The 12,846-nt window shown below is 39.7% G+C and overlaps 1 protein-coding gene across 1 annotated transcript in view; it reads left to right on the forward strand.

Annotated features, from left to right (window-relative positions):
* The window catches only part of Snx24 (sorting nexin 24), a 155,642-nt gene extending 153,885 nt beyond the window's left edge, over positions 1-1,757 (forward strand). The window contains exon 7 of the mRNA XM_027949362.2: positions 263-1,757. Within this exon, the coding sequence (XP_027805163.1) occupies positions 263-330 (68 nt within the window). The 3' untranslated portion in view covers positions 331-1,757. The remainder of the gene's footprint in view (positions 1-262) is intronic.
* The last annotated feature ends 11,089 nt before the right edge of the window (positions 1,758-12,846 follow it).

The following is a 12,846-nucleotide window of genomic DNA, read 5'->3' on the forward strand; positions in this document are numbered from 1 at the left end:
CCTAGCAGCATTAACCATTAGAACATCCCTTAAATCAATAAGCTACAAATCTGGCTGCACATTCCTGCAGCGTCTGGTGGTACGCGAAAGTGGCTTCCGGCCGAAGCTGCATGAATGATAGCACATCCTGAACCAGGGCAAACTGCAAGACGCTGCAGATTCCTAGGTTGTGGTGGCCTTACCTTGTTAACTTCTGCAAATGCAATTATATATTTTTTTTTTGATGCAAATAAGAAAAGCTGTTTTCCTTTTTGTTTTTCAGATTTTCCAAATGTGGTTATTGAAGGAGTTCTCCATGGGATATTTTACCCTCATCTGCAGCCCAGGTAGAAATCCTACTTGGCTCAAAGAAGCTGAAGCAAGTTTTCAAAGTCAAAGTCAAAGAAATCGATATCTACCAAATTAACCTAAACTCTATGGCATAACAGCTCTAGCTAGTGGTAAAATCCACAGTCCCAGCTTAATTCAGGGCAGGGACGTTTCCATTAGAATGGTGCTTTTAAAAATAGAAACTGTACCAGGGTGGTGGTCAGGTTAAGGCCGAGTGTTTAAGAAGTAGAAGTAGCTGCCAACTTAGAAACCCATCAAAGGAGGTCACGGTAGATTGCTGGGAGCACAGAGTGTCGCCGAAGTTACTCTCTGCTTCAGTCGCACCATTTACTAATTGAACATCATATCCTGAATCATCCTGAGACTGATCAGCTTTGGTGGATTTTTGTTCAGATCTCATGACACACTAATCTTTTCATCCTGCAATTTTCTTGGCCGGTGATTGTACATTCGGAAGTGCTGGCACCAGAAGAACGTCACAGAAACACACTGTGCTGTGAGGAAGGAACCAAACTGGAAATTAAATTTTATTGACAGTATTATGACATTTAAAAATCATGGCATTTTAATTTATACTACAGTGGAGTTATATCCTGTCCCAGAAGTGAACTTCTAACAGCAGTGCCTAAGAGGAAATGGTGTGTTAGGACTACCCTTGAAAGCCCTTTAAAAAGGTACCATATTGGAAGTCTGTACACCCACCCATCAAGTCTCTTCTCCAGTGTTGGAAGATAATAGTGTTCCTTTGAAGACCAAATTTCATTGATGGTGGTGGTTTGGGGGCAATTGTGTATAAAAAGCACATTCTTTTAAATACTAGAACCACACTGAGCCCTACAAGATGCTTGCTGGGTAAGAGACAGATGACTGAAGCAAGAGCACATGCACAGTACTAGTCCGGGTTCACTTGGGGGGCGTGCATTCAAGTTAGTGGCATTGTCACAGGGCTTCCTGTTATTTTCCTTGTGGGTTCCTCTTCGCTGACCTCATGTAGTCAGTTAAATGTGTTTCTGATGTAACTCCACTGTATGTCGAACATTCATATTTTGAGTAGCAAAGGATAAAAGCAAATATGCTACCTGTATGTGTGTGCTGTACATGGGCATTCATCAAAAACTAATTAATAGCTAGCCTAGTTGTGGTTATTAGCTTTAATAAATTTCTGTGTGGGAGAAAAATATTCAAGATTGAAACTAATAACTACATCATGGTGTTTGATTAGGATCTAAATATGTAAATTTAAAGCCTACTGCAAACTTAAAAATGTTTTGTGGTAAATTATGTCATTACATGTTGGAAATAAGCAAAAACTAAGTAATCACGTGTCATCAACCAAAAATAACTGAATTGTCAAGTATTGGAGATATTTTTTAAATGTTTTTATGTTACTAGCTATTTTGAGTTAAATAAAAACAAAGAATAAGAAATATTCTAATTTATCTTCTGCTTCTAGCACTTTATTAGAAACAGATTGTGTCTGTCTCTACACATAAGCACATGCACACAAACAAAACTTCTCATTCACATAGGCATTTATTTCTAATCTGATAACGTATGAAATTATCTCATCTATTGTTAAGCCAATAGGCACTCATTGATGATTTACCAAGATAAGAAGAGTTTTTAAAATACAGACCAAACATTATGCGCTACTCAAGAAATCTTTTTTGAGAATTAAAGTTTTTCTTAGTGATGACATTCATTTTTATATTTAAATTTTTAGTATATAATTTTAACAAGAGTCCTTACAGGAACTAGAAACCACTGTATGTCTTTTAAGCAAACAGAGCTGTATAGAGGAAACTGAATGCTTGCAGAATCTTTTGGAAGGATGAGGCGTGGACGACTCCTGGTGAGTGTCCAGGAACGCCTTCTAGAAAGTCTGAGCAACCTTCAGCACCAACCTGCCAGGGGAGCGATAACCTGTACCTTAAGCAGGAACTCTGGGAATCAGGAGGCTGCTGGAGGTGCGGGGCGGAAATTGAGATGAAAAACAGCACTGGTGCTACAATCCAGGGATCAGCAAATCCAATTAGGAAGTACCTGTAATCACCATTACTGCCTCACAGCAGCACCCAGGAGGCTAGGCACTGGGCACTAGAACAAAGAGTCCAGCTGCCACACCTACACTGCAATTGCTTCTCAACCCTTGTTGGCTGGTAACTACAGCCCTAAGCAGCAGGAAGATGGTACTCACCCACCTCCATATTCCACTCCATTTCTCATCAAAGTACATCTAGTGTGCAGAACATTACTCTCAATCCCAACTCCAACAGAGTCTGGGAAAGAGCTGGCAGCCTTCCGGACAATTCAGCTCAGGAAGGCATCTTGGAAAGATGATTGAATATATTTCCATGGTTGAAATTTTAATGAAAAATATAAAGGATAGATAAAACAGAAATTACTCTCCCATCCCAACTCTCATATCTAAGTTCCCTCCCCTAAGCACTACTATACTAAAAGTTTGAGGGATATTTCATCCACATGCAAGCAAATATTATATGTTTCTATATTCTACCTTCCCTACTTTTATAACAATAGCAGCATATAATATCTGTTTTCATCTGATATATCTTGGCAGTCTTTCATGTCAGTACCTAAAATGCTTCTCTCTTCTTTTTACAGTTGCATGGATCTGCTACAGTTGATATAACCAGTACCATATTAGTGGATTTGTTTTAATTTTTTATTTTAAAAAGTCATAAATTGGGCTGGGGCTGGGGATCAGCAGTAGCACATTTGCCTGGCATGTGTGAGGCCCTGGGTTCGATTCTCAGCACCGCATATAAATAAATAAAAAAAGGTCTATCAACAACTAAAAAATATTAAAAGAAAAATCATAAACTAACTTTCTGTATATGTATATAAACATATATGTATATGCATGGATTAATAGTTGAGATTAAATATAAACAACAAAAACTTCAAAAATCAGACTATCAGATGTGTAAACGCACATTTATATTTAATAATATCTCACTCTTGGGTTTAATTGGACATGGCTGCCCCATGTCACTGTGCAGACTGTGCACTATGTTAAAAAGGACTCTAGCATGCTCCTTGGGATGGCTGCTATTTAAAAAAAAGCAGAAAATAGCAAATGTTTACAAGGATGTGGAGAAAATAGAGCCCAAAAAGTAAAGTAAAATGGTTGCATTTTCAAAAAAATTTATTTTGGGGACTGGGGATTGAACCCAGAAGAACTTCACCATGGAGCCACATCCCCAGCCCTTTTTTATTTCTTATTTTGAGAAGGAGTCTCACTAAGTTGCTTAGGGCCTCACTTCGTTGCTGAGGCTGACCTGGAACTTGAGATCCTCCCGCCTCAGCTTCTTGAGTCTCTGGGATCACAGGCATGCACCACCACACCTGGCTTCTTCAAAAAAATAACAAATTATCGTGTGTAGGGCAGGTCACATCAGAGAAATTGTAACCTATGATGGAGAAAAGGAAACCTAACTTGGAGACTGATGCTCACTTCCTGGTCTTGGGGCCGTACATGGCTAAGATGGCGCCCGGTGATCAGCCAGAATGTTACTTTGGGTTGTGACGAAAAATTGGACCACCTCTAGGATAGGCTCAGAACCCTTCTGCCCTGGTGGACAGCTCGTGTCTCCCATTCTACTGCCTGTAGAATGGGTGTACTGGTGAACTCTCCTCACTCTGCTGACCTTTATCCTGATTGGCTCCTGTGCCTTATATTAGCTGTGTGTGCTTCCTCAATAAAGGAGCTCCAGCCTTGACTGGTCTCCCTGACCCGTCTGATTGTCCTCCAGCGGCGAGGGAGGGCTGGGTGCTGGCGGTCAGTTGGCCCTCTCCTTTCTTGGCTCGTCCTGGTCGGGGCATGCTCTCCCCATCTCTCCTGCAGGTCAGGAGGGAACGAGGACTAAAAACCCCGACAATCATGGATCCAGTAATTCCACCTCTGGATATATGCCCCCAAAAAGTGAAAGCAGGAGGGGGCTGCGGCTGTGGCTCAGTGGCAGAGTGCTTGCCTCGCACGTGTGAGGCACTGGGTTCGATCCTCAGCACCACATAAAAATAAATAAAAAAAGATATTGTGTCCATCTAAAACCAAAAAACAAAACAAAAAAAAAAAAAGTGAAAGCAGAAATTAAAACAGATGTTTGTGCACTTATATTCATAGCAGCATTGTTCACAATAACCAAAAGCTGTAAACAACTATCAATGAAAGAATGAATAAAGAGGAAGTAAATTCTGATAATGTGCTATGTGGATGAACCTTAAATACATATGCTAAGCGAAATATGCCACAAAAAGACAAATACTACACGTTTCCATTTACATGAGCTACCTAAAATAGTCAAAAAGTTGGAATGGTGATTGTGGGGGCTGCAGAAAGAGAGAAAAAGAGAATTTGTATTTAACAGGTTTCAGTTGGAAAAGATGACAGTGTTCTAGACATGGATGGTGATAATGGTTATACAAGAATGCGAATGACTTAACACCACAGTGCTGTACACTAAAAATGATTAAAATGATAAATTTTGGTTATGTATGCTTTAGTTCAATTTAGAAAAAAATGAAGTAGGGTTTTGATTGAGTACAGGCTTGGTGAAGAAGGGCCCAGTAATGGATTAGTGTTTTATGCCCTGGGTGCAGGAAGAGTCTTGGCACTCAAACCAGTTGTTAATCCCATGTCCCGGGCAACTTTTAAGGCTCTAAACCAGCAGTTCTAAACTAGAATTGTGCCTTAGAATCATTTAGGATTATGAATCAATAAATCTGAGCTGAGGCCTGTGCTTGGGTAGTTAGAAACACTGCTCAGTTGATTCTAACACACAGTTATGTTAGAAACCACCATCTGAGGCAGACAGTTTATGATCTACCCTTTAGCATCTTGAGTGTTTTATGCTTTCTTCCTTTTCCTCCCTTTCTTCTCCTACATTTTTTTTTTCTTTTGAGGCAATGTCTTGTGAGTTGCCCAGGCTGGTCTCTGCCTCATGGGCTCAAGGCATTCTCTCCTCTCAGTCTCCTTAGTAACGGCGTTACAGGTGTGCACATTGTGTCCAGCTCCTGATTAATTATTGACTTTGATAATTCCTTCGGAATCCATTACCAAAAGAACATCTCTTCCACTCTTGGGATATTACATGTGGCCACAAGACAGGACTCTGAAAAAAAGCAGGAAGGCTGACAAATTTGAGAATTAGTCCCTTTCAGCATGCCATACACAGTAGGAAAGTTAGACCTTCATTTATTCATTCAATGAAACACATTTGAGTTTCTTCACTGGATTAAGGGAGTATGGTAATAATGTAAAGAATAGAGACATAATCCTTATTTTTCTGGAATTTTCAGTCATTAACTAGAAGTGTCTTCCATTTTTTTTCCATTTTACTGAATTGGATATAACATTCAGTTTAATCCAATCTGTCACCTCTCCTTGGAAGTGATCGTCATCATCTTGGCTTTGTTTTGGTTTTTATCTTTGATGGTAATCATAGAATTTTTAATTCAGCAAAAGAAGCCCAGGAAGGTAGCAGCCACTAACTCCAAATCTACAACATTTGCTTTCTGTCCATGCAGAAATATACTGATAGGCTGGATTCTGAGAAAGGTGAAGCAGCATTTATTTTCGTATAAAGTGGAGGAGGACTGGGTAACTGTGTTAAGTCATTGGAGTGTACGTTATTCACTAGAGAAGAATGATTGTTTTGTGGTCTAAGAGTGTGATTGTAATCTGACCTATATAAAATGTGAACCATTTTCTGTCTTCATGCCTAACCACAGTTACCGTGACATCAGTGATGTCCCTAGCTATGATATTCTGTGTCATTTAGCTCCTCCTGTGTACTGAGCTTCTCCTGGAGTCAGATGTTGTTGAACTAGGGTTTGGCATATTTTATTCCATTAGGTGCTTTTATGAAGTAGGTTTTTAGTATACTGAATTTATTAGAGAAGAGATCAAAGATCAGAGATTCATAGTAATAAAAAGTAGCTAATATGATAGAGCACTAATCTAGACCAAGATGCCTTGGGCTGCTGGGCACAGTGGCATATACTTGTAATCCCAGTGACTCGAGAGGCTAAGGCAGGAGGATAATGAGTTCAAGACCAGCCTCAGCAACTTAGCAAAGCCCTATCAATTCAGTGAGACCCTGTCTCTAAATAAAATATAAAAAGGCTGGGGATGTAGCTCAGTGGTAAAGCACCCCTGGGTTCAATCCCATTTACTACCACTCCCCCTGCAAAATGCCCTAGGCTAAATCCTATTCACAGATTATGTCATTGAAGCCTCACACATTTTTGGTGATTTCCTCATGCTACAGTGAGAAAAAGCTATAGCTTGACCAAGGCCATTGGTTAATAAAGTGATCAGGATCTGAACCTTTTTTCTACAAAGCTTGGGCTAATCCACTCCCCAATGAGTACATCAGAAGTACAAGAGGTATCTGAATTTATGTGCATTTTAATCAGATGTGAATATTCAAATCAGAAAGAACTTTTTGTATTATAATAGCTGCTCACATTTCCACACTACATGATGAAATACCAAATACGTCCTCAGTTCCTTTGATTAAACCATGCTCTCTGCTAGAGGACCCCTTCCTCCAGCTCTCTGACATGAAAGCCAGAATGATCTTTATAATAAAATGCCCATCAGGCCATGTCACTCTCCTGTTCATGATCCTCCAATAGCTTCCAATCCATCTTGGAATAAAATTTAAACTTCCGCCTCCCTCTCCAAGTTCATTGCAAAGCTTTTGTCCATACTCCTGTCACGGGCAACAGTGGCCTCTCAGTTCCCACATGTGCCAACGTTGGTTACTCCAGTGTCTGTTCTTCTCTACAAATGAGTAACTGAAATAATTTGGTGGTTACCTCCCTGGCGTGGTGACACTTTGGGCAGTGGTTTTGAAGTGCAATCCCTGGACCAGCAGCATTAGCATCATCAGGTTACTTGTCCCCTGTCAGGATTACCGAATCTGACAAAACAGAGTGGGGACCACAGATCCGACAAGCCCTTCAGGCAATTCTGATGTAATACAGGCAATCCTAGGGCATTTCAAATTATTTTCATGTTGCTCATTTTTTAAAGTTTTAAATTCTCATGGATGGCACTAGAGCAGATTATGCTAAGTGAAGCTAGCCAATCCCTAAAAAACAAATGCCAAATGTCATCTTTGATATAAGGAGAGCAACTAAGAACAGAATAGGGGGGAAGAGCATGAGAAGAAGATCACCATTAAACAGGGACGAGAGGGGGGAGGGAAAGAGAGATAGAAGGGAAATTGCATGGTAAAGGAAGGAGACCCTCATTGTTATACAAAATTACATATAAGAGGAAGTGAGGGGAAAGGGGAAAAAAAACAAGAGAGAGGAATGAAGTACAGTAGATGGGGTAGAGAGAGAAGATGGGAGGGGAGGGGAGGGGAGGGAAGGGGGGATAGTAGAGTTTAGGAAAGGCAGCAGAATACAACAGACACTAGTATGGCTGTATGTAAAAACGTGGATGTGTAACTGATGTGAATCTGCAATATGTATACGGGGTAAAAATGGGAGTTCATAATCTGCTTGAATCAAATGTATGAAATATGATATGTCAAGAGCTTTGTAATGTTTTGAACAACTAATAATTTAAAAAAATTCTCTTTAAAAAAAATATGTGTCAATACTTCTGGGAGAAGGCACTAAATCAAAAAGAATGCCAGAATGGCTACTACAGAAGGCCTTTCCAACAGAAGTCTAGCCCATCAAAAAGAATCAGGATTATTAGGCCAAACCAACAAGGTATTTTAAATGGGGTAAAAGATAAAAGAGATTCATACCCTTAGAAATGGTCATTGTTCTCATGAACTTCTATACATGGTTATCATGGCTATTTTTCCTCACCCACAGACAGTAACATGATGTCTTTCTATATTTTTGCTCTCTCTAATTTTGCATCTCTAGTTTTTAATTTCTGATTTTGAATCCTTGTGTTCATGGAACTTACAGAATAATGTGATATTGGATAGATGAATACCCAATTTGTGATTATGAAGTATATTAAGTGTTATGAAGGCAAACTAAGTCACTTTTCTAATATGCAGGGAAGATACTAAATTTAGATGGGCAGGTTAGGATACTTTTCCAAGGTAGTGACACTGAAATTAAGATCTACAGGATGTTGGTAGAATTGACCACGAAAGGCAGGCAGAAAAGGGAAGGGTGGGACATCAGGAGTTTCTAGAGCCCTGAATCAGCAGAGAGCTTCAGTTAAGGTCCTAAAAGAAAACCAGTGAGTGGGGAGGACCGTAAGGGACCAGGGTTGTAAGGAGGGCAGGGACTGGGTTCCCTGGAGCCTCCACTGAAGGTGGCATTCAAGAGTTTGACTTGTACCCTGGAAAACCACTGACAGGTTTTCCACATGAAGGATATGATCTATTTTCTAATATGCATTTATTTACTTTACTAGGCATGAAAATTTTAAAAACCTGAGTGGGGGGCTGGGGTTGTGACTCAGTGGTAGAGCGCTTACCTAGCATGTATGAAGCACTGGGTTTAATCCTCAGTACCACATATAAATACATAAAAAATAAATGTCCATCAACATCTGAAAAATATTTTTTAAAAAATAATTTAAAAAAAAACCTGAATAGTTAAGAAAAACCCTGCAAACAGCTACCAGACATCAGCAAACAATCTGAAATTTAGGATAATGTATATTATGTATCACATTTCATCTGATTTATTTTTAAAAGATCATTCTGGCTGCTTGGGAAGAGTGCACTGGTGTAGGATGTGGAGCAGAGACTTCTAGGAGGCCACTTGAATAATCTGGGTGAGTGGTGACTTCCTGGTGGAGGTGGCAGCGGTGGAGAGGATGAGGTATGGATATTGCAGCTGCCCTGTAGGGCTACTAGTCAACCTGCTGATGGTCTCAGGTGTGGAAGGTAAAGGGAAGGCAGGAAGAGGTCAGTAAGTGTTTTTGGCTAGAACATTTGGGTGGAGCTGGTGCCATTCATTAATGGGGGCTGAGAGTGGAAGGTTGGGAGCCCAGTCTTCTGGGAGCTCCAGAATTGGTGAATACTCTCCTAGGCCTCGTTCCCTCCTCCAGTTCAGATACTCTGACCCCCCATTTGCTAGTATATCTGCAGAGGCTTGCAAGCAAACCTAGACCAAGACTGACCCGCCAGCAGAAGGAAATGAGTTGGATTTTTCCCATTGTGGTGATAGATTTGTGCTGAATCGTGTCCAAATTTCTTCCCAGTTCACTAGGGTCAGGAATATGCTCTGTAGCCAGGAACAAAACAAAGCAGAGATCAAACCAAAGTACCTCAGTCAAAGCACATATTACCATGTGAATTTACAAATAATAAATGCCATCATTGTACATGATTTCCTCATGGAGCCCCAGGAGGACCACATGGCTCACCCAGCAAATGAGGATTCAAATGTAAAAGTGGCCAGAGTAGACACCTAAGTCCACAGTACCTAGGACTCCAGGGGGGAATGGTTTCTTGTTACTTCTTCAGGTCACATCGAAATGCTTAGCTCAGAACTGATCCTCCACAAACTGCCTTGACCATGCTACCGTCACACTGAGTATTCTGCCTCAGATGCTGTCACTCACAACTCCAGGGTCTGCCCTCTTACTGTTGACCACTCCCCTCACTTTTGCCAGGCAACTTCTGGCATGCCCATCAAGCTTCCACTCAGAAAGCAAAGAGGAAGTTTATGCTTTTAAAGAAAGATAACAATCTTTGAAAAATAGTAGAAACAGTTGAATGACTAATGCCAAAGTTTATCAACCTTTATGGTCTTGAGAGATTACAAGCACTTCATAGTATAAATTTAGGCTTATTCTTTCTGGTCACTGATTTTGAATATATTATTGGTTAGGTATAAGACACAGTTTAGGGGTAGATTAGGAATAAAATCTACTCCTTGCCCTTGAGGAGCTTGCAGTCCAGGGAGGAGATGGGAGACACCCAGGGAAGTATAGGACTCAGGTCAGAAACCTCTCTGTGAGGGCTTCCTGAGGGAGCCACACACAGCCCTGAAGAGCAGCTTGCACAAGGCATGCGGCCATTTCAGGAGTTCTCAAAAGGGCTGTACTTTAAGGCTGATAGGGCTAAATTAAGTTTTGGTTTCTCTACTGCAGGCTGACCAGTCCTTACTCCTCATGATAGTCCAACACAATGTAGCACCCACAGTCACCAGAAGCAGGCTCATCTTTCAAGACCAGGTGGAAGAAAAATATTCAAGTTTTCTAACAGAGTTGCCTACCTGGATAACAGGGCATAATATTTCCCACCTAGGACAGAAGGTGACCAGAGCTGTAGTATCCGGGTTGCTCTAGGAAGACAGTCCTTCACCCTCTGAAAAGTTAGAGTATGTAGAAACTTACATGACTCCTAACGAATCATTAAAAGTAAGTAATGGAAGGGTTTTGGAAATATGGAGTCCTCCAAATCCTCCAAATCTGTGACTCCCTAATAAGTCCAATTTAACTAGTACTGAGGTAAAAGTACCATTAATGGATTGTGAAATGTATTTTGTCTTGTCTCTTAATTATTTGTACATAGATCTTTTTTCCCTCTGGCACAGTTCTTACGAATAGTCACTCTAATTCTGCATTAGAACCTGCTGTTTTTCCACCATTTTAGCATATCAGTAACACTAGCAAGTCTTGGAGTAGGTTACATTATATCACACCTAAAACTTACTCTTGGCTAAAATCTTAAATCCATGGGATGAATTATAGATTTAAGCAAAAGCCATTATGTACTTAATGGCATCAAAATTTTCCATTACAAATATTGTTTTTACTCTTCCTTAATTTGAAAAAAAAAAAAAAGTGCCTTGAGGGGTCTTTGAATTTCCAAGCTTTCTAGGATCAAAGATTTCTTCAGCTGTCTGAATTGTAAGAATGTTGAAAAACAAAAAACAAATCCTTTTTCTACTATAAAATCCTTGCCATGTTTTTATCTTTATGTAACTCAAAACAACTGAACTGAGAAACGAGGCTGGTGAATTTTGTTCAAAATCTAAAAATTCATCAGAAATGAAGTAATTGATAATTCCAAAAGGGTCATTCTAACAAATCTGATCATGAATACATTTGTAGATTCTTAGCTGTTGATCCAGAAAATTGCTGAATGGAACTTGTAAGAGAATAAAATAGGTATGGCTAAGGATGCCAGAATATTTTAAATTGTCTATTAGAATGATTCAAAACTAACTTGTTGCAATTTGGGATTGGTGATGGTTTCCACTGAAATTTTTCCTCGGATTCCACACCCACCCACAGCTACCTATGTGACTTCTTCAGTAACATGATCAGCAAAATAGTGAGCTGTTTATTTCTAAGCTTTTTCACCAATATTAGACTATAAAAATCAACAGTTCCTACTTTCATAATCATCAGTTTGCTGATATTTCAGTATGAGGCTTGCTAGTGGGGGTTGGGGGTGTCCTGGTCATCTGGCATAATGCACAACATGAAAATTTGCACCTGTGCACTTGTGGTCTCAGAATTTCAGCACTTCCAGAATGTACTCTTGTTGTTTTGTCACTGGTGAGCTGTCACTTATGCTTATACTAATCAAAACCTAGACAGTAAGTGTGGTGTGCAGGGCATGTCCTTATGCATGAGGGGTCACAGTAGCTTATGTGCTTTCTGACTTTGGAGTTTTGCTTATGTAAGAGGCCATTTGTTTTCAATTCCTCCTAGGCTACTTTTATTTTAAATAAAATTTAAGTTTTATTTTTCTTTTCATTCTTAAGGTGAAACATACCCTAGACAAAAACTATAAGACTAAAAAAAGTCTAAAGTAAAAACTGGGCATGGTGATTGATGCCTGTAATCCTAGCGACTAGGGAAGTTGGTGGGAAGGATCACAAATCCAGGCCAGCCTGGGCAAATTAGCAAGACCCTGACTAAAAATAAAAAATTTAAAAAACTGGGGATATAGCTCAGTGATGGAACACCCTGGGTTCAATCCCCAGTGCTGCAGAAAAAAAGTATAAAGTAAAAAGTAAGAGTAAAAAGATCCTATCCTTTGTGTTTATTTTATGCAAATTTACATTTCATTGTATTTGCTTTGTGAGAATGTATTATTTTTACTTTTTTCCTTAAAAAAGTATTCTATTCTAGATTGTATTCTTTATAAACACATTGGGATTCAATTTGCTTCCATAAATTCTACACTTCACATCCTATGCATAAAACTTTTTCAATATTGCTGTGTTAGACAAAGACTTTAGGTTGCAAGTCAAAGGAAATCAATTTGCTCTGGCTTAAGCAAAAAAAAAAAAAAAAAAAGGAGATGTATCTGCTTGTATAGTGAAAAGCCAGGGGTGGATTAGTCTCAGACACAACTAGACATAAAGGCTAAACGACGTCTTCAGGAATCTTTTTGTGTTGTGGACCAGCTTCCTTCTTTGGTAATTTCACTCTTATTCTGCACCTTTACATCCTCTCAAAAAGCACAGCTGCTCTTACCTAATAATTCCAGCAGAAGTCCCATGACTGAAGTTCCTTAACCCAGCTGACATCAAACATCC

This window comes from Marmota flaviventris, chromosome 5 (assembly GCF_047511675.1).
Source record: "Marmota flaviventris isolate mMarFla1 chromosome 5, mMarFla1.hap1, whole genome shotgun sequence".
Classification (NCBI taxonomy): Eukaryota; Metazoa; Chordata; class Mammalia; order Rodentia; family Sciuridae; genus Marmota; species Marmota flaviventris.